At 44.5% G+C, this 26,294-nt stretch overlaps 2 protein-coding genes across 2 annotated transcripts; both read left to right on the top strand.

Moving 5' to 3' along the window:
• Window positions 1-2,701: 2,701 nt before the first annotated feature.
• LOC307230257 (adenosine receptor A1-like) lies at window positions 2,702-7,762 on the top strand. Its single transcript, XM_080000502.1, has 3 exons — window positions 2,702-3,132; window positions 6,510-6,804; window positions 6,998-7,762. The coding sequence occupies exons 1-3, from the start codon at window positions 2,798-2,800 to the stop codon at window positions 7,379-7,381; spliced, it is 1,014 nt and encodes a 337-aa protein (XP_079856628.1). The 5' UTR covers window positions 2,702-2,797; the 3' UTR covers window positions 7,382-7,762.
• Window positions 7,763-17,158: 9,396 nt separating this feature from the next.
• rbm46 (RNA binding motif protein 46) lies at window positions 17,159-25,778 on the top strand (the record flags this gene model as incomplete). Its single annotated transcript, XM_080001117.1, has 9 exons — window positions 17,159-17,264; window positions 19,504-19,684; window positions 20,250-20,406; window positions 20,978-21,107; window positions 21,449-21,546; window positions 22,542-22,974; window positions 24,914-25,119; window positions 25,266-25,368; window positions 25,672-25,778. The coding sequence occupies 9 exons, from the start codon at window positions 17,159-17,161 to the stop codon at window positions 25,776-25,778; spliced, it is 1,521 nt and encodes a 506-aa protein (XP_079857243.1).
• Window positions 25,779-26,294: the final 516 nt, after the last annotated feature.

Below are 26,294 nucleotides of genomic sequence, written 5' to 3'. Positions count from 1 at the left end.
TTTTTATCATCACAAAATAGTTTGTGGTGTCCCAGCTGGAAAAAGATTTTCAAAATGACGGGTTTTCTTAAATCCACATTTAATTAACACTTGTGTTTTACTATGAGGAAGAGAATGGAAGTCAGAGAAGCCACAGAAGAATCATCGACATCTAAAAGCGAAACAAAGAAACTACAATTTGTTCAAGTTAAATCTCTGTATAGATCATCAACATTCACTTCCTTTTTCACCAAAATCAGGAACCGTCGGCGGGTTCCTGTTGCAACCCTGTCCAAAACTCTGAGATGGACCCGGACCCCTCAGCTTATTAAAAAGATCTCATTGAGTAGTAACCCTTATAGGAACGCAGGGAAAAAGTACAGAGAACGTACAATTAATCAGAAAATCATGGTGTGCCGTCGGCTGTCATGGCCCTCTGCCGTTGCTCTCCTCAGCCTCGGCCTCTTGTGATTTCACTGCATATATGTATGACCGTATGTGTATGTATGTGACAAATAATCTCTTGAACTTGAACTTGAACTTGGGCTGTTCGTATCTTCTTGCTCCGCTCCGTCTCCTCCCACTCCTCGTTTCCCTTCGATCGGCCTTCCACGTCAGGGCACATCTCTCAGGGTGCGCCCCGCAAACAGATTTCCTCCCTGTAGTCTTCTTCATGAAGTTACATGTCTTCCCCGCCCACTTCCAGGAACCTCAAATGCATCTGTCCTTCGCTTTGCTTCCTCTGTCAATGTCCAGGTCTCTGAGCCACATGTTAGGCACTGAAAGATCGACGTCTCAGTGACCTTTTTCTTGACTGCGATGGAGATGTTGCTTCACAGAGGTTCTTTTTTCTCCGACAAAGCCATTTTTGCTTGTCCAATTCTGCATGTAATTTCCTCCAGACACCTTCGATCTTCATTGATCCAACTTATCAATTTGCACTTGTGCACGTGACGCTGTCATACCGAGTCCTCCAGTTTCATTTTGATCTTGTGAATTTCACCTTTTCCGCAAGTCATTGCTTTGATCTTTATGCCGTTCAATTCCTTTCCGTATCTCTCGCAATCCTGATTCAAACAGTTCTTGGATTTTAAATAAATCACAATAAACAAATACAGCATGGCACACACACACACACACACATATGTATATAAATAAATATATATATATATATATATATATATATATATAGTGTATATACATATATATAAGCATAAATCAAGCCAAAGCAAAAATAAATTGCTAAATACAAATATAAAAACCATCTATCTTCCCATCTATTTTACGATGCTGCATCAATGATTCATTCGGTTCATATGCAAATTACTCTGGCACCACATATAGTATTTGGTGTAAATTCTAATCAGGATACGCATGAGAACTCATCTGCAGATTAAAAAAAGATTTGTCATTGAATAAAATGTGAGTACTTCTTCCACCACTGGGATTGGGAAAGTGTGTGTGTGTGTGTGTGTGTGTGTGTGTGTGTGTGTGTGTGTGTGTGTGTCCTACTGGGTCGGTCACCGATATCTATGCATCATATTTCATCCAAATTTGACCTATGATTGGAATGTGTGCTCATATATCACTAGAATTATTCAATGTGATTATACTAAACATTATCATTTGCAGAATACATTTTATAATCTAAAACAACATTTTTACATTTTTCACATTGATGTTAAAGAACAACTATTCTAATTGTATAAGATAAATAACACTACCTATGGAATAGTATAGTTAATACATAATTAGACAACTCTATACAGAGACATATTTAACTGAATTTGTATGATATAATATGAAATGAGAAATATGTCCGCTCTGTTCAGAATGTTATTTGTGATTTTTCATGCATTTATTTTTCTGCCATTTAAATTTGCGCTCCAAGGGGGCACAACAAACACAGTGTCGCCACGCTTGGCTCTTCATTTTATTGCCGAGTGAGGCGCTTCTGGGTCTTGTATTGATTTACAAAAAAAAAAAGAAGAAAGAAAACAAGGAGCCGGGCCCTCGGGCGGGAGGCGGCACAAGGCACCGTCCGCAGAAGCGTCTCGTGGAACCGACCCCGCGCCGCGCGGCACCCGAGTGGGCGACGCGCGTGTGGAAAGGTGGAAAGGATCTCCGAGCCGAGCCGCTGTGAGGGAATATAGACGAGAATAGACGTAGAATAAATAATAATAATAATAATAATAATAATAATTATTATTATTATTATTATTATTATTATTATTATTATTATTATTTATTCTTATAACTTATTTTTGAGAGAGAGGCTGATCCCTTTTTTGTCATTGACGCCTGAATCGACCCTCAAAACGAGACGTGGTATCGGTGATCGATACTTTTGATATCGATCCGCCGCCCACCTCTACTCTAAGCGTCGGGGGGGGGGGGGTGCACCGTTTCAGGCGGGGGGGGGGGGGGTGCACTGTTTCAGGCGGGGGGGGGGGGGTTGGTTGGCACGTTTGGAGGTCATTCCTCTTTCCACCTAATTTGGGAAATCCAGCTGTGGCCCACTATCCTGTCCCACTTGTGGGATTCGTCGGAATTCCAACAGGGTTCTGTGGGTGGAGGTGGGGTTGCAGTGCGCCCCGAGCCGAATAAATAAAGCGGCGGCGGCGGCGGCTCCAGGGGCAGCGGCAGAGGTAGCGGCAGCGGCGGCAGTAGCGGTGGCAGCCCACGGTCCTGTCCCAAAAAAGTACGCGGGCACAATAAAACACGCCGAGCCACGGGAGGACGGATCTTGCCACTTATCGGACTCGCCCCCCCGCCCCCCCCCCCCCCCCCTTCGGACGGACCATCGCACGGCGGGACGATGCCCTCGGATCTGCTCCAGGCGTTCTACATCGGCATGGAGGTGGTGATCGCCGTGTCCTCGGTGGTGGGGAACGTGATGGTGGTGTGGGCCGTGCGTCTCAACCGCTCGCTGCGGGACACCACCTTCTGCTTCATCGTGTCCCTGGCGCTGGCGGACATCGCGGTCGGGGCGCTCGCCATCCCGCTGGCCGTCACCGTCAGCATGGAGCTGCGGGCGCACTTCTACAGCTGCCTGATCTGGGTGTGCACCATGCTGCTGCTCACCCAGAGCTCCATCCTGGCGCTGCTGGCCATCGCCGTGGACCGCTACCTGCGGGTCAAGATACCCATGAGGTGAGGCAGGCAATAAAAACTATAACATAAAGAAGACATGCTCATTTTGTTATTATTTTAATTGTTTTTATGTTTTGTATATGCTCTTTAGTTATTCATTTCCAGCCTTATATACATAGGTATTAATATTTATTCATTATTATTATTATTATTATTATTATTATTATTATTATTATTATTATTATTATTATTATTATTATTGTTATTGTTATTATTATTATTAATAATAAATAATAATAATAATTATTATTGTTATTGTAATTATTATTGTTATTATTATTAAATAATAATAATAATTATTGTTATTGTAATTATTATTATTATTGTTATTTTTATTAAATAATAATAATAATAATAATAATGATTAATATTATTATTATTATTTATGTTCCCATAGCCTTGTTTTCAGGGCTCAGGACTCACTGTTTCAGGCAGACTCACTGTTTCTGACAGACTCACTGTTTTAGGCAGACTCACTGTTTCATGTAGACTCACTGTTTCAGGCAAAATCAGTTTCAGGCAGAATCAGGCAGTCTCAACCGTTTTCATATCACGAACCCTCAGTTTGATGAAATATATATTGTTGAAATTATTTGGTCCCAAGTTCCATACCAGTCTATACTATAGTTACATTTACGTTATACATTATATATTTGTTCATTTAGCAGATTCTATTGTCCAAAGTGTCTTACATGAGAGGCTGGAAATAAAACAAAGCATACATCAACCATTGGAACAGTGTCCCTGGAAGCACAGGATCTTCAGGTGTTTCTTGAAGGTTGTGAGTGTCTCTGCAGTGCGTAACGCGCAAGGGAGCTCATTCCTCCATTGGGGCACTGCACATGAGAAGAGTGGACTGAGAGCTCATTCCACACAGTGGAGGCACAATGGAGCAGGTTGGGCCATATGGCCCGATACGTAATACAATGTGTGTGGGTGCAGACCCAGTGACTTCCCTGTTGGCCAGGCTTTGAACTTGATGCTGGAAGCTAGAAGGAACCACTGAAGAGAGATGAAGTGAGGCGTGACGGGGGCATGCTTGGGCTGGTTGAAAACCAGGCAAGCTGCTGCATTCTAAATCATCTGCAGAGTGCTCCGACATATCCGTCTCGTTAGAGGAGATAACAGTGAACGGGGAAGCTATTATCAGTCATTATTGCACATTGTCTTACAGTGCTAAACCTTCATCTTCTAAATGAAATAACGGTGAAGTTTAACTGTGAATCATTTTGCTGGGGACCCCCTGGAACCCCTCGACGGTCTCCCGGACCCGACGTTGAGAACCATTGCCATAAGTTATGTCTCTTGCTTTCCTATCTTTGTCACATTACCACATACAGTACATTTATTTGTACAGCCAACGTTATTGTTTAATGATGGGTTAATGATGTTAACATCAAAAAGCGGACAATGTGAGTGCCACAGAACGGGCCCTCTGACACACTAGAGCTATGTTGAATTACACACCCGTGGGGAGAAATCTGCGCTCTTATTTTGTGCTAAAAGCGCATGTGGGATTGTTGTGTTCTAACCACATCCTGTCCATGAAAGTATTAAAAAACACATGGTTTCTTCAAACCTTTATCCCACTTACTCAAGTGAACTGACAAATCATGATGCTTTTTATTTTCCTTGACATGCTGCATTTTCAAAGTACAATTTTCAATCCGCCAAAGCCAAACGGTATATACATCTGCTGCATTGTTGCAAGGTGAAGAGCTCTCATGGCAAGGATACAGGCCTGTGTTTGAGCCAAGTGGCAGTCAAGGGCAAATATGATTACGACAGTTAATATTGTTTTGGCCGACAGGAGAAAGCCTCAACATTTCCACTGGAATATACTTGAGCTCGATCCCTCAGAGCCTTCACTTTGGTTAATGACTTTTGTAATTTAATCAAATACTTCTTATGGAGGTTTATACTTCTAATCAATGGAAAGTTCAATAGCTGAACTTTAACTGGATGTCCTTGTGGCAGTTCCACCTGCCATCTGCCACCCCGAGTGGCATTTCCAGGACCCTCCGACACAGGGACACAGGCAGAGATGTTGCAAACACACCATTTTATTGTAGAGAGTGGGCCAGATGGAACAAGCCGGGAGCAGATGGACACATCATGATGGAGGCTCTCCTTGTGTGTGTGTGGTGATGGGTGATTTACCTGTTGCTCGTTCATTGCTCGGACAAGCAACAGGCGTGCAGCCACCCCAATCCCGGGCCCAATTACTTTTACCCAAGACGGTGTGGCTACTTAAACCACAGCACCCCCACACCACCATCCTCATCTGTTAATTCTCACCAGTGACATTTTCCTGGATCTATCGTCTACAATCCTAATCACATGTTTTAGATTCAATTCATTGGTGCAATTCTGGCTCGAGTGTAGTTGACAAGATGAGGCAGAAGTTGAGTCTGCCTCCTACGCCTCCTCCTACTGTGAGGATCTGAAAAGCCCCTGGTCTCACTGCCATGAGGAGTTGTACGCAGGGTGCGTTGTCCGCCACAAGACAATGTCGATAACTTATCTGCATGGGAATTGCCGTAGCTGGTGTAGATGTAGAGTCTGGGGACAAAGGAGACAAAACCTTCAAGATAACGACAGAATCCGTGAAGAGGGGACCTCGGGACATTCAAGACATCATTTCTAGATGTCCGGCATAATTAAACCGAATGTTACAGTGGTTACAGAACGGTGTTGTTTTTTTCAAGAATTGTGATACTACGCCACATGAGAGGGTCTGGACCGTGTCTGTCCGTGGGTGTTTCCCGTCTGTCTGCGTCTGTCATCCTGGCTCATTCTGCGTAATTGTCCATGTGGTGTGTGCGGTGAGGGCTGGGGTGAAAGAGGGAGAGGAAGGGGAATGCATTGTTTGAATGAATGTGTGTTTATGGATATGCGATGAGGAATCTTAGAGAAAGCATAGGCTCATCTATATCTTGTGGTAATTTACTTCCTTTTTGTTGTCTTGAGTCAACGCACGAACAAACTCCTCACAAGTTTTTGTTGAAATTCTAAATAAGCTTAACAAGGATTCAGTCCACCACAAAAAATGTCAAATTTTTATCTCTAGCAGACAATGCAATGGATCCAAGCAATAGAATGGAAAGTCATTGTATGGATGAATACACAACTGGTAATCTCCAACACCTACAGAAGTATTCCTTTTTAGTTTAGTTAAGAAATAATTACAAATGTTACTAACATTATGTAAGAGCTAATGGATAGTTAGAGGATTTTTTTTTCTCGGTTCCTTTTGGATCTCAACTTATAAAATAAATGAAGGAAAATACCAAAGCACACCTGTACAGTCATTCTGTTTTCATCTCAAGATATTGTTGGTCCTGACAGGTATATCTTGTTTTTTATTGTTGCCATAGCTACAGGCGAATAGTGACGGCGCGGCGTGCTGGTATGGCCGTGGGGGTGTGTTGGCTGGTGTCCTTCGTCGTGGGCCTGATGCCCATGCTGGGCTGGAATAACCTGCAGGGTCTCCGCAAGAACGGCTCCCTGGGGACTGACAACCTCGTGGTGACCTGTCGGTTTGAGAACGTCATCAGCATGCAATATATGGTGTACTTCAATTTCTTCGGCTGGGTGCTTCTCCCGCTGCTCATCATGCTGGTCATCTATGTCGAGATTTTCTACATGATCCACAAACACCTCAACAAAAAGGTAAGTTAGTCTTTCTTTTTTACTGTGTAGAGCAGGATCAGGCTCATTTATTGGGCCCGTCAACCCCCGAAGGACCTTCAGTAGGGTTGTCACTCAGGAACAAGACATTTAGTCGAAGCAGTTATGCTCGACAACCAATGTTGCCCCGTGAAGAGAAGACAACCTAGATGATTTCCTGTTTTTCTGTCTCTAGGTCACGGCCAGCCACATAGACCCCCGACGTTACTACGGAAAGGAGCTTAAACTGGCTAAATCCCTCGCCTTGGTCCTGTTCTTCTTCGCTGTCAGCTGGCTCCCACTTCACATCCACAACTGCATCACCCTTTTCTGCCCCAACAGCAAGAGCCCCATTGCCCTCATGTACTTCTGCATCCTCCTGAGCCACGGAAACTCGGCCGTCAACCCCATCATTTATGCCTTCCGCATCACAAAGTTCCGCCGAGCCTTTCGGAAGATTTGGGAGCAGTACCTGCTCTGCAAGGACCCAGCGGGGCAGCTACCTCAGCGGGGGAGTCAGACAGGTTGTTACCGCCAGCGGGCGCTGCCACAGAATGACGACGATGACGACGATGTGTGATCACGGCACCTCTGCCAGACTCGTGTCGTCGGCGAGCCTGGCTCCCGGCTCTTTGCGTTCGAACCAACTTAAGAGGGAGGTGGGACCAAGTCGTGGTCGAATTCAAACAGGTTGTTCATCCGAACCAGGATATTCCCTACAAGAACTTTTATCTCCATAGATAAAACCCGGCAGATGGCAGACGGACTCTTGAAGTTGATGCGTTTTTAACCGTCCAGGGGTATATGCCTAAGAGCAAAAAAAAGAAGGGAGGGGGGGTGAACATCCCTAATGAAATAACTTCTCTCGGCTTACAGAATTATGATGTCATACGGGATAAGGGGCTTCTCATTATTTCCCACAAGAACCTGTTCAAGAGCCCATTTGCACCACGCAGGCTACACTCACGCCATTAGTGTGTTTCTGAAAGGATCAATCAGCGGAAAGAAACTTCCCATGACCTTTTCTACGGGAATGACCTTGGACACTATGATGAAGAGTATTCCTGAAAGATTCAAATCATAGGGTGAACATTTATATACTGTGAGGGTTTCTAACTAAATGTTGGACACCCAGTTTTATTTTTCCACATATCGATAAATATTTAGAACCCCCCTCGCATTGTATGGCCAAAACGTGCTTTTATTTCTGTCTCTGTGGGGCTGTATATCAATGCGACATTAGTGATTCCAGAGTGAAAAAAAAAAAGTTCAATGTTAATAAACAAGTCCTTGAGAGCTGACTAAACACCGCTGGCATTAAGAGTATATACAGACCATTGTATTTATAAAACCTCAGCTTCGTCTTATCTCTGACACTCCCTGCTACGGCTGTTGTGAATTAGGGCAACGTTGAAGCCTAGGAAGTCTACCTTGCATTCATTTTTTTTTGTAATAGTTACAAATAAAGAGAGATAGTGTCACATTATATGTGTATTGAACGTTTTTTTAAACCAATCCCATTTTGGGTGGAGGCTATTTGCTGTTTGCACCATGTCCCCTGCACTGAACCATGCCGAGCAAACCTTGTCTCGGGAATAGGGGCATCGGTTATGGGTGCCATGGTGTGGCCTGGGAATAAACCCATTAGAGGCATTTTCGATGCACATGTATCCATCTTCTGTTCCCGGGAATGCAGTGTGTGTTGACAGATGAAGGATAATGTTTGGGGAGAGGTTTCCGGAAGTTTTGAGACGGAATGTTACTGCTCTTATTCCTCTCCATGGGACCAGGGGGCTGGCAGCTACATCGGACGTGGGGGGATATCACTATAACTCACATCCCACTGGAGGTCAACGGCTTTCGCATCGGCCAGCGAGGCACATAATGTGACCTGGCCCCTCATTTCTCTGCTGCCTCGCCCCGTCTTCCGATACAGTGGGTGGAGGCCGGGCTGGTGGGTGGGGGTCAGAGCAGCAATGAGGGCATATTGGAACAGGATGTAAATTAAATAGTCTTCCTATAGCAAGTGAATGAGATGTTATAGGTGTACGTCATCCTGAGGGTCAATAATAATAATAATAATAAGAAGAATAATAATTTATATAGCGCCTTTCAAAAAAACCAAGGTCGCTATGGGCTGTCAGAACTACATCAGTGTGCATCAGTATACACACACATTACAGGAGGTATTGATAATACAATTGTACTAATTTTGATTCAGTAGAGGCCACCTTATGGTCGAACACCTTATTGAAAATTCTCTTGCGTGATTCTGGTGATGTTCCAGCGTTACACGAGTTGACGGTGAGCCCTGCATATGCATTGATGAACACAAACACATATTTGCGCACACACACACACACACACACACACACACACACACACACACACACACACACATGCACACACACTCACACAATTAAGATTGAGAACAAAGTTGTCTTGAAAGGAGCTGTTTTTTGGTGAGTAAGCACTGCTGCTTTAGAATGCGAAGCTGATGAGAAGAACCCTGTGGATCAACGACGATTGGACTGTGTCAAGTACAATTACCTGGTGCTTGCTCCGGTGCTTGACTAAACAATCTCTTCCCTGACCTCAGAATGACTCAACGTGTTGAAAACAGCATGTCGATGATGTTGGTCATAAGCAATGGAAGTGAAAAACCGAAAGCAGGAATGACTGTGTCTTGGAGGAGGACCTACTCCAAGCTCTTTGCATTTAGTTGTATATCCGTAGCTGGTGCCAATGCTTAGCTTTGATTATCTTCCTTTTCATTTCAATAACTACAAATACATATTATATATTATGTACATATTATGAAATATGATGTTTTCTTTTAATTGTAATATAAATTTTATTTTATTTAACTTAGATATAAACTCAATATTTGAAGTGGAAATATTTGAACCGGTAATTAAAAATATCAAACTATAATTCCAAGAATCTCTGTGTGTCCATCTGCCCGCTTGTTCGCCTGTCCGCCTGTCCGCCTGTCCGCCTGTCTGTCTGTCTGTCTGTCTTTTGATTATCTCGACAACTCGACTTCACACTTGGAAGCGGGCGTATCACTGATGACCCAAGGACGTGCAGTGTCGAATTTGGTGCAATTTGGACACGCGACACAATATTGATAAACGTTCAATAAACAACAGTGGGCCGCTCTGGGCAGCTGGGGTGCTTTGCGGCATCATGATCCAATTCCAATAAGCGGGGCGATTTGTAACGTCATCGTCCAATTCCACTACGTGGGGCGATTTGTGAATTAATCTCATATGTGAAGCAAGGGACGCACACCTGGCCAGCAACACGCAGGTGAGGGGAGACCCCTGAGCGGCGAGCGGAGTGCCTGGCCGTCCACATAAAGTTCTAATATTGCTATATTTTCACAATCGGTGCTTATTCAAGATTCAAGATTCAAGATTCAAGATTTTTATTTGTCACATACATATACATACTTTCATACATATATGCAGTGAAATGTAATGCAACGCACCCGGTGATAGCACACAGTATGTCCTAGGAAAAAATAAAAGTAAAAATTCCTTTCTAATAGACCGACTAACTAAGACTAACTGACTCCTAAAACGTAATACAGTAAGTCGAATACTTATAGAATAAGATAAAAATATATAGAATAAAATACAATAAAAATAAAATGAAATAAAATGGTATAGATAGAGGGAATATGCCTATGTATATACAGATATGTGCATTAAAGTGGCATGTGAATTAAAGTGGCATGTGAATGTGAATAGAGTGAGGTAGTGTTTGGGATAATACAGCACAGTATACAACAGTACGGCGCAGCAATACGGCATCACGGACAACCCTGAACAGTGATACAGTATGCGGTACAGCATGCTACATACAGTACAGTAGGTAGTGGAGCCTATGTGTTAGGACCCCTGGTGAGTTCAGCGTTGACAGTTCTTATGGCTTGCGGGAAAAAACTCAGTCTCAGTCTCTCTGTTCTCGCTGCGTGACTGCGGAGGCGCTTGCCTGACCGCAGCAGCTGAAACAGTCCGTTGTTGGGGTGGTGAGGATCCTTCATGATCCTGCAGGCTCTGCTACTACACCTCCTGGTGTATAGCTCCTGCAAGGGGGGGGAGGGTAGTTCCAGTGGTACGTTCGGCTGAACGCACCACCCTCTGCAGGACCCGCCTGTCCTGGGCAGTACAGTTCCCAAACCAGGCATAGATGTTGCCTGTCAGGATGCTCTCCACTGCTCCAGAGTAGAAGGACTTGAGGATCCTCACGAGACCCGGAATTTCCTTAGCTGCCTGAGGTGGTAGAGACGCTGCCTCGCCTTTCTCACCAGAGTGTCTGTGTGTACAGTCCATGTTAAGTCCTCTGTGATGTGGACTCCCAGATATCTGAAGCTGCTCACCCTGTCGACAGAAGTCCCATTAATCCACAAGGGCGCGTGCGTCCTCGATTGTGATCCACGCCTAAAGTCCACAATCAGCTCCTTGGTTTTGCTGACTTATTTCTTTATTCCAAAGTTGCTAGTTAAACTGCACCATTTTGTGAACGGGAATGCAGGACACACTCACTGACATTTTGTTAAACTGTGCCACTAAAATGTCTTAAGACGGGCTTCTTATAGATCTTGTAGATAGACTGGGCATGTAGTAGTCTATCTATAAAGGCAGGAATCGCCATCTGTCTGGATGTCCTCTGATAAGCTCGACAACCTTTCATGGGATCTATTTCACACTTGGCAGGTGTATTGCTGGGGACCCAAAGACGTGCGGCCCTCGGGTCCCCATATTACATGCGACACCCTTAATATTAATAAGCTTTCAATAAACAGCGAACAGCGAGCCAGCGGTGGGCGGGGCTTCAGGGTTCTGCGACTGAGTCACAAAGGGAGTGTTACCCCGGTGTATGATTTTAACCGGCGGTTTCAGCTTCCATTGTGCGACACAGGACTGAATCGCTGACATTTTGTTAAACTATGCCATTAAAATGTCTTATAAAGTCTTACATTTTGAATGGGCATGCACTAGTATTTTATAAATGTGAATTACATCCTACTAAATAATTGCAGCGCCACAAGAAATACAGGCAAAAACGTGGCCCTGGCACACCCCTACCGTCATCACATTTTTTTAAATCATTAGTCATTTGGATTATTATTACCTATTCAGTAAATATACAAAAACAACATGTAAAAATTAACACTTTATTTAGCAAACTAAATTTAAAGGATTTACTTTTCCTCTTGCATCAAACATTTGACAGGTTCCACTCATGTGTTTATTATGAAATCCTTGGCATTCCAAAGACCTTCATGGATGTGGAAAACTTTTGAGTCCGCTTCGACATCCTTGAGCCTTGTGTGAGTTACGGAAATAGAACCCGTAAAAACTGAGCAATACTCTAGAGAGGAAAGCAGGAAAACAAAAATGTAATGGGGACAACATTAAGAATACATTTCCTCCTAAGAGATAGAAGTGGGATGATAGCCAGTCATCTTGTGACAGTTTGTCTATGCACTGGACATTGCTCATATGACATTGCTCAATGATTTAATTTCATAATTGTGATTTAATATATAATATGATATATATATTACATATTATATATATACTAATATAATATTATTATATTATATTGTATTAACTTTCTGTTTTCTGAAATTAACATCAGTTTTACCTACTCATTCATTGAGGGGTACATTTAAAATCGAGTTTCCAAAAAGATCCCATTGTCTGTGCTCAGCTTGAGTTGAGATGATGCCGCTCTCTAGTGGCTGCTCGTAACCAAACAGCAACACATTCCTCTAATGAGAAGGGCAAAAGGTTCAATTTCACCTCGTCGGATGTGTCAGAACAGAACACAAAAATCTGGTCATTTACGTAAAGAAGATGACGACAGTGTATTAAACTCCTCTTTAGTCTACATTCATGGACCGCAAATCCCAGATGGAAGAAGGTTGGAAAAATGACAAATGCAAAAGGAAATGACAGTGTGTCCAGTTGAAAAAAAACAAACTCATTATAGTACCACCCCCCACGCACACATACACCCACACACACACTGACAGCGTACCACAGAAAGACACACACACACACACACACACTGACAGCGTACCGCAGAAAGACACACACACACACACTGTAATCACAAGTGGGTACAAAGCAGCGCAAAATCAAACACAATCACTGGTATTATTGCCCTTCCTTTTTTACATTACATTTACATTTAGCAGACGCTTTTATCCAAAGCGACTTACAATTGTTCAAACACCGACGGACGCAGCCATCAGGAGCAATTAGGGGTTAAGTGTCTTGCTCAAGGACACTACAGCATGCTAGCAGGAGGAGCCTGGGATCAAACCAGCAACCTTTAGACCACTAGACCACCAGCTCTACCGCCTGAGCTACCATCCCCGTCAGCACCATCCCCCAAAACTCTAGAAGAAGGTGTAGGATTAAGTTTGTTTTAATTTTATGACATTTCCTTTTTTCTATGATGTTATTGGAAACCATAATAATCATAATAATCTCACTGTTTCCTTTCAAAGATTGCATTTTACACTGTATGAAGTAGAGGGGTAAACAATCCAGCGGTGTGCGCGTGTGTGTGTGTGTGTGTGTGTGTGTGGGTGGGTGGGGGTCGGGTGGGGGTGTGTGTGTGTATGTCTGTGTGTGTGTGTGTGTGTGTGTGTGTGTGTGTGTGTGTGTGTGTGCGTGCATGTGCTTGCGTGTGTGTGTGTGTGTTTGTGACTGTGCAGGGTTAGGTTATCCAAGCGGGACACTCACTATGAATTGATAATCACTAACTGTTCTGTATTCTATCAGCTTACCAAATAAAAAGACTATACATTTTCCATTAGTGCTCCATGGGTAGAAATCAAAACTTTGTCTTTGAGACGCAAGTGTTGATGTCACTGTGGGAGTCTCCACCCACATGTACGGGTTGAGGAAGGGCGAAGGAGCCATTTGGGCAGTGGAGCGCGGATGAGGATTTTATTCGTGACGGCGACAGAATGGCTCGCTGGCACGACAGGAAGATAAACTTAAAGGGTTTAACGGAGTTTGTTTCGCCTGGACCGGCTGCGGACGTTTCCGCATCATGTGCCTCAGCTCCTGGGCGCATTTCCTTTCCTGCCCTCACCCCGTATCCTGTCGACCATGCCACTGGGGCAGATTCAGGGCCCTCCGTCACAGAGACACAGACGATGGGGTTTCAGACACAACAGTTTATTGTAGAGAGGGGGCTAGGTGGAATAAGCCCGGAGCAGATGGACAGCATGTCATGACAAGGGCTCCTCTGCTGAGTGTGTGTGGGGATGGGGGTTTTACCTGTTGCTCGTTAGACCAAACAACGAGCAACAGGTATACAGCCACACTGATCCTGGGCCCCAATGACCTAGACCCAGGACAGTTGTGGCTGCTCAAACCACACCATCCCCACACCACATACCCCCGACACCAAACTGAATTGAGGCCAGGGAAAAAGGACGAAGCCTACCCCTGTGGTGGTTGCTGCGGCTGCTTCTCACCCCCCCGGTCCTCCGCCGGACACGCTGGGTGCTGCTGCTGCCAGTCATGAGAGCGCTGGTGCTGTGTCCCTTACCCGTTCCGGAGACTGCCTGTTCAGGAGCCAGTGTGGCAGTTTCGCCTACCACACGCCACCCAGTTGGCGTTTAAGGGACGTCCGGCACAGAGGCACAGACAGCAGGGTTTCAGAAAACACATTTTATTGTAGAGTGTGAGTGAGATGGAATAAGGCCAGCAGCAGAGGAACACATGCCATGACAAGGGCTCCTCTCCTGAGTGTGTGTGGGGACGGAGGTTTTACCGGTTTTATAGGTGTGGCTGCTTAAACCACACCACCCCCACACCACAGTCACCAATACCTACCCAATAATACACCGCAGAGGACATGTAGATGTAGATGACTCATCCGACCATATGACGCCTCACCACACTGAGCAGTTACAACAACAGACATCGTGGGTCGCAGGCATCCTCTGCTTTCTCTAAACATTTCCGGCTTGCATGTCGGAAATCAGACTACATTAGGTTTTTCCTTTGCTTTGTTCTCCTCACAACCGGTTATGGGTCTTGGAGCAGTTTAAGAATGGCAGACCTGCCAAAGTTTTTCATGAGACTGGGTCACAGTGGTGCGCTCATTAAATTCTGCGGCAAACTTCAAGGCTGTGCTGTAGCTGAGTGGCATTTAGACAAGGAGAAGCTGGATTCACAATGCCTTTGTGCTCCTTACAACTGCACGACTTGCAGCTACTTGTAAACTGGCTTGAATTCTGAGTCGTGTTCAGATGTTGGGTGTTAACATTGAGTTGTGCTGCAACAGTTATTCAAAGACTTACACGGCTTTTGTACCACCCTACCGTTTCACAAAAAAAAAAAAAAAAAAAAGACTTAAATAAAACCCCCAAAAGATCACTATTTTTCTTCATCAAGTAAAAATATATATTCTTAAAATTTCAGCTCCCATATCCCATATCTACATGTCTAACAGGACATTCGGTGGTTTCAAAGATTCACCATTTTTATTTGGCCTACAATAAAATGGGAGATGAAACCGCCCAATTGTATTGGTCGTATATTTGACACCCAAGTGAGATATATTAGCAGAAAAATATAGACGATCCCATTACCCACTAAGATTAAAAAAAACTGTCACGTAAATATCAATACTGTATGACTTATGCCACTCATTATATGAGTCAGTTGATAATGGCTTATACTGACTGTTTACTGTAATTGCATCGAACATGTCAGCTATATTATATGTCAGCTAGTTATTTTATTGTATCATATTGAGATGCATAACAAAATACTTACTGTTAAAGAAGACACATCCATATCAACACTTTACATACAAAGGCTACGAAAAAAACAAAAACAAAGAGCGCGCACACACAGTGTATATCTCACATTTGCTACGCAGTGGTGAATATATATCTCAGTTTCTACCTGAACGACTCCTCTCTAAACGACGGCTCTGAGACGCGCGGCAGCTCGCAGCTTGAGTTGCCGCGCTGCCTCGTTGCGGCCACCAGATGGCGCCGTGCGGGTGGCCGCAGGGCAGCGCCACGAAGCTTCGGTGTCGCTCCGTCCGCGCTCATTACGGAAGAAAGCCCCGGGTCGTCGCGACGCCTCCCGCCGCTCCGCACGGGAAAGTCGAATAAAATGCAAGTATTCTTTGGTTCTCACGCGACTTCGCGGCCACGGCCGAAGTGTCGCCCGCCTCGTCACCTTTTCAACAATCGCGAAATTATTATTTGAGTGGAATTTTTTTTATCGTTATTTTATTTCATCTTAATTTTTTTTTTTTTTTTGCGCCGGGACGGCGAAGTGTCGGTTAGGCGAGGGAGCCGCCGCGCGTCACCGCCAAACTTTGCGCGATTTGTCCTGGTGGAAAAAAAAAAAAACAACAACCAAAAAAAAAAACCCCAAACGAATAAAAAGCTGCAGCGTGAGGAGTGGGTGTCGTGATGAAGCCGTGCGACGGTTCAATTCCCTAATTGTGTCAAGGCTCAAGGGAAGACGCCGAGCCGCGGCTCCTCTAGCTAGCTACCTGTCGTGACGGCCGCGAACGGACGTCGGTTTCCCGCCTCCCGCCGCCATCTTAACCGGCCCTTTTAACAGCCTTCGGGCAAACATGACACCGAATCAAACCAGACGCGTGTTTTTATTTCACTTGAGTTCAGCCGCTGGTGTTTTGACGCCGCTCGCCGTGTGGGTTGCGGCGACCCTTAGCGCGCTCCCACTGTGACGTACGAAGTTGTAAAACCACGTTGGGAAACGTGATGACGTCACAAACTACAACGAACGAGAAAACACAACAATACAACCACGTGAACGTGTGTACGTCACATGTAAATGCCGCCACATTCATTCCCAAAATGATTTACACGCCACGGGTGTATTAACTTGTGGGGGGATAAATTGATGTTGCTGTTTGTTTACGTTTAAAAACCTTGATGTTGTATTGTTTATGGAGAAGTACAGTGCTGTGCAAAGGCTTCAGGCACAAGTTATTTTATATGGTCAGCATTAGTGTGTCAATACTGTATGTCTGTAGCCTGACAACGACCCCAAACATACGGCTGAAAAAGTGCGCGCGAGTCTACCGAATCTGTTTTTTTCTGTTTACCGCACTTTGTATGTCGTTAATTGATAAATAAAAACTATTCATGGAACTATTCACGGAATTATTTTTGAAAGCATCCTCACTTTACAGCATTTTTCCCAAGTGCCTAAAACTTGCACAGTACGGTAGATAACTCTTTTTTCCATTTGTATTTGTTTATATATATATATATATATATAGCTGTGAATCCTGAGACAAATTCCTCCCATAGAGATTCCTTACAAACATGGACGAGTGCCAGAAGGAAGTGGCGCTGCTGGCATTGATGGAAAAGACGGGTTATGAAATGATGCAGGTGAACGGACAGAGGAAGTACGGCGGACCACCGCCAGGTGCGTGTGTGTGTGTGTGTGTGTGTTGACAGGGCCGCATTGAGTTGATAAGCCCACTCCAGCCCCCCTCGCACCCAACATGCACATTTTTATATTAACATACATTTTATATTCGCTGTAAACAAACAAAATACCTTACAACTGCCATATTAGTTATAATTTTTATCAATTTAATTCCACTTTAATTAGGTATAGGGGTGTCACGATTCTCAGAATCCGCAATTCGATTTGCCTTTCGATTTTAAGGATTCGATTTTCGATTGAAACGTTTTTTTTTCAGCACTGACAGCTATTCCATTGTTAGACTATCGGGTCTTTTTTTCTGAATATACAACCTTCACACCTAAAAAGTGAAGAGCTTTAGCAAAACTAGACTTTAGAATAGTAATAAGTTACATATTTCACAACTTTTAAGTTACTCACCAAAATAAGCGGATAAAACGGGTGCTATTTTTGCCAGAGGGGAACCCTGGTAGTAAAAGGAAAGTTACTACCTGCAGCTCTGCAGCTCTGATCGGAGCGATCTTTTCTGCAAACAAAGCAAATAAAAACTCAGGATGTATTTAATTTACTCCGTTTCCTGCTGCTGTTCAGCTGTGGAGCAGATCGCAGTTCACTCCTGAAAAAATCCCGCCCACATTGGTGGCAAATTCCCCACGGCCCAGCACGGTCCTTGCGCAGGTGGTTGGGAACCTCTGCAGACCTGCCAACCTGCACGCATTTTGAGTATTAACCATGCATTCTTGGTCAAAATACGCAGGTGCGAAATGCCAGCTGAAACTACGCAAAAAAAATAAAAAAACCCCGGTACAGTGCTTATGTAAAAATACTCTCGATACTCAACCCTGATACCAACGTTCAGTAGTGTAACGAAGTTGCCTAGTTAACTCTCAGAGAAGAGAGTGAAAGAAAGAAAATGTCGGCTGTTTGGAGGTACCACAAGGTAAACAAAGAAGATTAGATTGTCATACTCAGTGAGGGTTACAGGTTGCATTATACTGGAAGTCGTGACAGTCCCATATTCTATTTTATTGGAACTCAGTGACCGTTCCGTGTTGTATTTTATTTTATTGGAACGTGCAATTGAATGAAAATCGGAATCGGCAGGTCAGTCTTTTAAAAAAAATTTGAAATCGAAGTGGCCAAGAAAATTCCAATCGGTGCATCTCTAGTTGGTAAACATGTTCGGTACCTTTACGAGTTGATGCATTTCAAGGAGTATATCCTAATGAGATAAATTACTATATATAGTTAGCCGTAGTATCTCGCATACGATGTGATGAGCGTTGTTAGGAGGCACCTATGGTGTGAATAACTGAGTCACTCAGCTGAAGTAACTCAAACGCCAGGGAGACTCCCTGTTACACTCGTGGTACTCAAGGCTGGCAGGGTCTGCCTCTGCACGAGATCTCATTCCCTCTGTGATGGTCGGGTTTATTTCCCACTTTCATCGCCACATCTGTGGAATCACTAGACATTCTGGTCAAAGGCGCACGCTTGCTTGACACTCGTGGGTCTCCACCGACGCGGACTTGGCACACCGTTACCGTGAATATTTCTCTCTAATGTGTGATCACTGTGCAGCAAACTGGATGAACTTATATTGAACTTTATTGTTATTGTTTTTTAAGTAATATTCACATTCTTTTTGAATTTGGTTCCTGCCGCCCTAGTGCCCGGTGGGCGGGCGCAGTGTGCGTTGAGGGATTCGGTAGGCGGACTCCTCCGTGGAGCGGACTGCAGCTCTCCCAACTCAGAACAAATTTCATGAAAGTCTGTTCAGAGTCTGTTCAAAGTCCGCAGTTGACACCCTCCCACACTGCATTTGTTTACCGGTGGATCTTGACCGCCCTGATATGGCCACCATGATAAAACTACACACAAAAATATGGGGGGAATTGCGATCCTGCTTGTGATTTCCAAGTGCGAAATGAACGCTCATTCCGATCGATTTTTGATTTCTCATTGGAATCGTGACACCCCTAGTTAGGTATACCTACCGTCTTAGATTGTATTATCTTTGGGAATTTATACCCAAATTAATCTCGCTTAAACATACTAATATAATCTGAACATTTCGATTATAAAATGTATTTTTTTCAATCATTGTTTTAAACAATAACTATTAGTGTTGGCAGGGTGTAGTGCCATGGATTGGTCTATCTGGGGTTCACACCTCTTGCTCCACTGCCTACTTATTACAAAAGCCGACTCTTCTCTCATCCCTGATTGTGTTCAGGCTGGCAGGGCAGTGCCCCCCCGCGTGGCTGCGAGGTGTTTGTGGGGAAGCTCCCCAGGGACATGTTCGAGGATGAACTGGTGCCTGTGTTCGAGAGGGCCGGCAGGATCTACGAGTTCAGGCTCATGTTGGAGTTCAGCGGAGACAATAGAGGCTATGCCTTTGTCATGTACACCACCAGGTAAGGACACTGTGGGGGAGGGGGGCATGCTGATGTGTGTGATTGACGGGATGTGTTTTGGATGTGGATCTGTTAGATGTAATAAAATAGACTTCACTATGCACTCCTCTCCTTTTGCTCAAGTTGTCTGCAGGTCCTTAAAAAGTCCTTAAATCTATACATTTTTTTCCTACAGAAACCTGCCCACCCCCCCTCCTCTCCTCTCCCCTCCCCTCCCCTCTTTTCCTCTCCTCTCCCCTCCTCTCCTCTCCTCTCCTCTCCTCTCCCATCCCCTCTTCTCCTCTCCTCTCCCGTCCCCTCCCCTCCTCTCCCCTCCTCTCCTCTCCTCTCCTCTCCTCTCGTTTTCATTAACTCACTTGATATCCTTCATAATCGTCCTGGTCCAAACTAAACATAAAGTTAGATTAAAAAAGATAGAGATTCTCAGTGTTCTTTCCTTCCAAATTACCCATGTATTAGTTGGCGACTTGCCTTGTCCTTTATTTGAGTAGCTGCTATTGATAAAGGGCCTCAGTCTCACTCCCATTCGTACACACTACATGTACTAATTGTCTCTCGTCCTCAGAGAGGAAGCGCAGAGAGCCATACACCTGCTGGACAACTATGAGATCCGTCGTGGGGCATTTATTGGAGTGTGTGCAAGCGTTGATAACTGTCGCCTTTGGATGGGCCCCATTCCCAAGAACAAGAGTAAAGAAGAAATCATGGAGGAGATGAAGAAGGTACACAAACAAATAAACACACACACTGATACAAGTTGAGGTGGTTACTGAAATCAAGCTGATTTGGTACCGGTTTCTGGTTGCTCTATAATATCAATCATCCGGAGCAAACAGCACTGCTCTCGGTATTTGACTGTTGACTCTAGTTTAAGTCATCAGGGCTGGATGAATGGGTTGCCAACTGCAATTACATCTGGACAACTGTTATGCCTGCACAGTGCGGGCAAGCACACAAAACAAAAACAACATAAAAACAACAAACAAATTTCCGGTCGCTTCTCGTGTATGTTTTTGTGACAAAACGTAGTTTGGAGACCCAACGGACTTGTCGGGGATTCCTCCTGTTGAAAGATCTTGTCATGTGTGACCCCCTGTCGCCGATCAGTCATGTAGTGTGAAACCACAAGACTGAAAGATTCCCCATCACAAGACAGAAAGATGTGTCGTGTGAACAGTACACACTGACGACTCTGGAATTCGCGTATTGTGCCCATGGCATAACTGAGATTTTTATGTTGATTTCCCTCACTGTCTGTGTGTGTGTGTGTGTGTGTGTGCGCGCGCGCTCTAGGTGACAGAGGCGGTGGTGGATGTGATTGTCTACCCCAGTACCACGGAAAAGACCAAAAACAGAGGCTTCGCGTTCATCGAGTATGAGAACCATAGGGCCGCAGCCCTTGCCAGGAGAAAACTCCTACCAGGTATGTCTGGTGACTGTGTCTGACTGTTATACACCTGTCTGTCTGATGGACAGTTTAACTATTTCTCTGACTGACTGACCGTCTACATATTTAATTTGTTACTTGACAGGGAAAGTGAACGCCGATGTTATACGTATCTCCTGTCAATGTCTCTCTCTCTCTCTCTCTCTCTCTCTTTTAATTCAGCTCAATTGAGTGAAGCATAAAAACTGCTGATACCCTGACTATCCTAAAAGATGAACATTTGACATTCATCTGGTGATTATATTGAAGCCCTTATATTTTAACGTGTATGTGTGTGTGTGTGTGTGTGTGTGCGTGCGTGCGTGTGCCTGCACTAGCAACCTTGGACTTGTGGGGTCAGCCTATCAAGGTGAACTGGGCGGAACCTGTGAAGGATGTGGATGAGAAGACCATGGATCGTGTCAAAGTCTTATATGTATGTGTGCGGACATACATTATTTTTATTTTGCGGGGGGGGCGCATTATTTGTTCATAGACACTACAGACAACCTGTGACTGTTGTGCTGGCGTTGCACGTGACCATTTTTAATGCAGTTTGGTTGTATGTGTTGCAATCAAACAGAATAGGTTTGTGAACAAAACTTTCACACTGCAATCTAAAAACAGATTTCAGAGCAAAACTATCGACAGTGCAATAAAAAAATATTTTCAGTAAAATGAATTTGTGATTAAAAATGTATTGATAGCAAATAAAAAACATTTGTCCGCCAATCCATACATTTTGTATGCGAATCCCAAAATTTTGCTCGCTGTTCAGCTGAGTCATGTGGGGGGAACCTACGTTGAAAGATTTAAGACGCGTCTATATTACACAGTCTCGATCGGAGTGACATCTTAGCAACATCCACAATTACTGTAGTAAACGAGAGGGAGTTTTGAAGTCCACGTAAACAAGTCACACGCACGGGGCGGGGATAGACATGTCCCCTCCGGACGCGTGCGCTCTGTTCCCTCCCCGTGCACATGACTTGTTAACACTCCATGGAGTCTCCATGGACTTTAAATGTCCCTCTTTCGTTGCCAACTGGATGATTCAGCTCAACAGCGAGTAAAACTTTTAGATTCACAAACAAAACGCTTGGCTTTGCAAACTAAAGTTTCTGATTTGCATTGATACATTTTTGGATCGCAAATGTATTTCTCTTGCAATAAAACATTTTTTGATTGCAGTGTCGACAGTTTTGCTCACAAACCATATTTTGTTTGATTACATAATAAAGACACAGAAGTAATTCCATATTATAGAACTGAATTTCATTTGAGTTTTGCATTGTGTCGCCCCCTGCAGGTGACTGAAAAATTGTGTGAAAATTAGTGGGAAATAGTTGGAAACTGATAATTGTGATGAGCTCAAATAATTGCCATCAGGCATAACTAACTTGTGGGTGTTTGTTTTTGATTACACTCAAGGTCTCCAAACTTCCACAGAGCACTACTGAGGAGACCCTGTGGCGGGAGTTTTCCCGCCTGGTGCCCGACACCGTTGAGCGGGTCAAGAAACTGACGGACTTTGCCTTTGTGCATTTCCGCAGCCGCGAGGATGCCATGGCGGCCCTGCATGCGGCTGGCGGCACCCTGATCGATGGGGTGGCAGTGGGGGTCAGCCTGGCCAAGCCCGCCAGGTGCAGGGAGGCCGCAGTGGGGGGCGGGAAGCGCCACGCTGGCAGGGGGGGCTTCGTTGCCACCGTGGGAGGAAAATCCGTGAGGGGGCGTAGACCGGGGACAGGGGGACACGGTGACGGCCCGTTCAATCCCCAGGAGGAAGAGGGGGGAGGAAACAGTCAGAGGCCCATGCCCCTGCTGCCGCCCCAGAGAAAGCCTGTCTGCCCTGGAGCTATAGGAGGTGAGAAACACCCCGTGTGTGTTTCTAGTTTGCATACTGCTGTACTGCATCTAATAAGTCCAGTGGCTCCCAACTTTTTTATATCAAGGACCCTCAATTTGATACGCATTAGGGCACGGGCCACATTTGATAAGGGACCTCAATCTGAGAAGATCTTTGTCTACACCGCATTCCAAATTATTATGCAAATTATATTTTTTTGCTTTTCCTAAATAGTCGATGCAAATGACAAATGACTAATGTTCAAGTCATAAACCGTTATAATTCGAATGTTATTGAACAAACCTCTCAATGATAACAGTATTTTTTTCTAAAATAAAAAACTCAAAATGCACTGTTCTAAATGATTATGCACAACAGAGTTTCAAAACATTTGATAGGTTGTAAAGAACTGAAAATGGTCATTTGTTGAATGTGCAGCATTAGGTCATATTTACTAAAATCAAAAGCTATTTCAATCAAGTTACATGTTAACAAAGGACCCCTTTGATATCAGCTTCACAATTCCTGCATCCATTGAACTTGTGAGTTTTTGGAGTTTCTGCTTGAATTTCTTTGCAGGATGTCAGAATAGCCTCCCAGAGCTGCTGTTTTGATGCCAACTGCCTCCACCCTCATAGGTCTTTGCTTGAGGATGCTCCAAAGGTTCTCAATCGGGGTGAGGTCAGGGTCCACACCATGAGTTTCTCTCCTTTTATGCCCATAGCATAAGGCACAGTTCTTCTTTTTGTACCATGGAAGAAAGTGGTCAGTCAGAAACGCAATACTTTGCCGAGGTCATTTTCACACCTTCAGGAAGCCTACCAGCTCTCGCCGCATGATTCTGGCCCAAAGCATGACTCCGCCACTTCCTTGCTGACGTCGCAGCCTTGTTGGGACATGGTGGCCATCCATCAACCATCAACTACTTCATCCATCTGGACCATCCAGGGTTGCACCGCACTCATCAGTAAACAAGACTGTTAGTCTTCATGTATTTCTGGGCCCACTGCAACCGTTTCTGCTTGTGAGCGTTGCTTAGGGGTGGCCAAATAGTAGGTTTATGCACAACTGCAAGCCTCTGGAGGATCCTACACCTTGAGGTTTGCGGGACTCCAGAGGCACCAGCAGCTTCAAATACCTGTTTGCTGCTTTGTAACGACATTTTAGCAGCTGCTCTCTAAATCGGATGAATTTGTCTTGCAGGAACCTTCCTCATTATGCCTTTATCTGCATGAACCCGTCTGTGCTCTGAATCAGCCGCAAATCTCTTCACAGTACCATGATCACGGTTAAGTTTTCGTGAAATATCTAATGTTTTCATACCTTGTCCAAGGTACTGCACTATTTGATGCTTTTCGGCAGCAGAGAAATCTTTTCTTTCCCATATTGCTCGAAACCTGTGGCCTGCTTAATAATGTGGAATGTCCTTAAATAGTTTTCCTTTAATTGGGCTCACCTGGCAAACTAATTATCACAGGTGTCAGATTGATTTCAGTGATGCAAAGAACCCTGGGACACAATAACATCCATGAGTTTAATTGAAGAACAAAAAATTAAATATTTATGACACTTAAATCCAATTTGCATAATAATTTGAAATGCAGCGTGTTTGCATGTTTATGTTGGATACAAAATCCAAATCCATATCCATAACTGTTGTTAGGGGAGGGAAACTATGATAAGTCATTATTGTACATTCTAATGGTGCTAACGTCTTGTAAATGAAAAATGCTGAAATGTAACTTCATAATTTTACTGGTGACCCCTCGGAGGATCCCAGGGCGTGCCTGGACACCACATTGAGAACCACTGTGGTAGATCGCTTATCAATGTGCTTGTGCCCTGACGGCCGTTATGTGGAGGTGGCTTTCAGTGACAGTATGCAGCATCATTTCATACACCGGCACCACACACACCCATGAACCGTGTGTGTGTGTGCGTTTGCGTGTCTCTCCAGGAGGCAGCAACACAGAGCGAAATATGTTTCCCGTCCTACCCGGTACTCCCTTCTCACCGACCAGCCTCTACTCCCTGAAGCCCAGCCAGCTGTCCAGCCCCATCAGCCTCCTGGAGCTGTACTGCATGAAGAACGGCTGGTCCTCTCCGCAGTACTACCTGTACTCCACACCTGGGCCGGACGGGATGCTGCTGCTCCTTTACAAGGTTACATCAAACTACTGATAATATAATGGACTAAAGATATATGTTATCACTAAATTTTGATTATTGTGATCTGCATTTTGTGTGTGTGTGTGTGTGTGTGTGTGTGTGTGTGTGTGTGTGTGTGTGGGGGGGGCAATGATCTCCAGGTGGTGATTTCCTCCACCCATTACATCTTTGTACCAGACAAGCTATGTACTATGGTGGAGGATGCCAAGGAGCTGGCAGCAATGAACGCACTCTGGAAACTGGGTACACACACATACACACAACCATACAGATGCATGTACTTCTATACAAAGACACATAATGACAGATAAGTAGGCTAGTTTATAATGAAACCATCTCCCTCTCTTCTCCCCTGTCTTGTCTCCTCTCTCTCCTCTCCCTCTCATTTTCTCATTCTCTCCTCTCTTCTCTCTCCATCCATCCATCTAGACTGCTCCTGTCATAGTGACAGTAGTCCCGACTCTCCCGGCAGCTTGTCTCCCCCTGCCATTAACAGTGGTGATTTGCTGGTGTATGCCGGTGGAGCCTTCCCCCCATGTCCCCCAGCTCCTTACCCGCTGTCCCCAATCTCCCCCCCGCTGACCCCCATAAGTCCAGCCGCCCCATCCCCTGGCCCGAGGCTCTACCTCCCTCCTCAGCTGCCACTCTACTGATGGTAGGAACAGTCACGCTCACACTTTACAGAAATAAAATTGTCAGATTTGAATTGTTCTCAAACTTGGCTCTAAACATCCGTGTCAATTTTAACCAACATCAATGCAATTTCTCGGTACATTCTAGGTATCTAAAAAAATAAAGAATTCCATGGGAAATAGGTGGCCAGATAGCAGGGTCCTTAAAATAAAAAACAAATGAGTTTTACAAATATGCCTTTAAGCGGCACTACGTAACTTGTGCTTTTGCGCCCCCTACAGTTTCTGAGTGCAATTGCACTTTTACACCACTGTTTTGAAGGGGGAGGTGGAGCAGCTACGTTTTGTATGAGTATTATTACCGGATATGTCGACAAATGTATATATTTTTTAAAGTATTATGTATTTCTAACGGAAACCCTGAGCCACATCAAGCAAGTGACATAGTGCCAGTTTTGAACCCGAACAGAGATTCACATAGTGCAAGAACAGGTTATCTGGGGGTGGGTGGGAATGAAAGAGGTGCGATCCTCCATA

Source organism: Zeus faber (assembly GCF_960531495.2).
Source record: "Zeus faber genome assembly, chromosome: 5".
Lineage (NCBI taxonomy): Eukaryota > Metazoa > Chordata > Actinopteri > Zeiformes > Zeidae > Zeus > Zeus faber.
Note: the sequence above shows the minus strand (reverse complement) of the source record. Positions and strands in the feature narration are given on the sequence as shown.

Excerpts from the sequence above, each read along its gene's own strand:
- LOC307230257 (XM_080000502.1), top strand. The coding sequence starts at position 2,798 with ATGCCCTCGGATCTGCTCCAGGCGTTCTACATCGGCATGGAGGTGGTG. Across the intron at positions 3,133-6,509 it reads CGGGTCAAGATACCCATGAG|CTACAGGCGAATAGTGACGG; the intron begins GTGAGGCAGGCA and ends TTGTTGCCATAG. Across the intron at positions 6,805-6,997 it reads ACAAACACCTCAACAAAAAG|GTCACGGCCAGCCACATAGA; the intron begins GTAAGTTAGTCT and ends TTCTGTCTCTAG.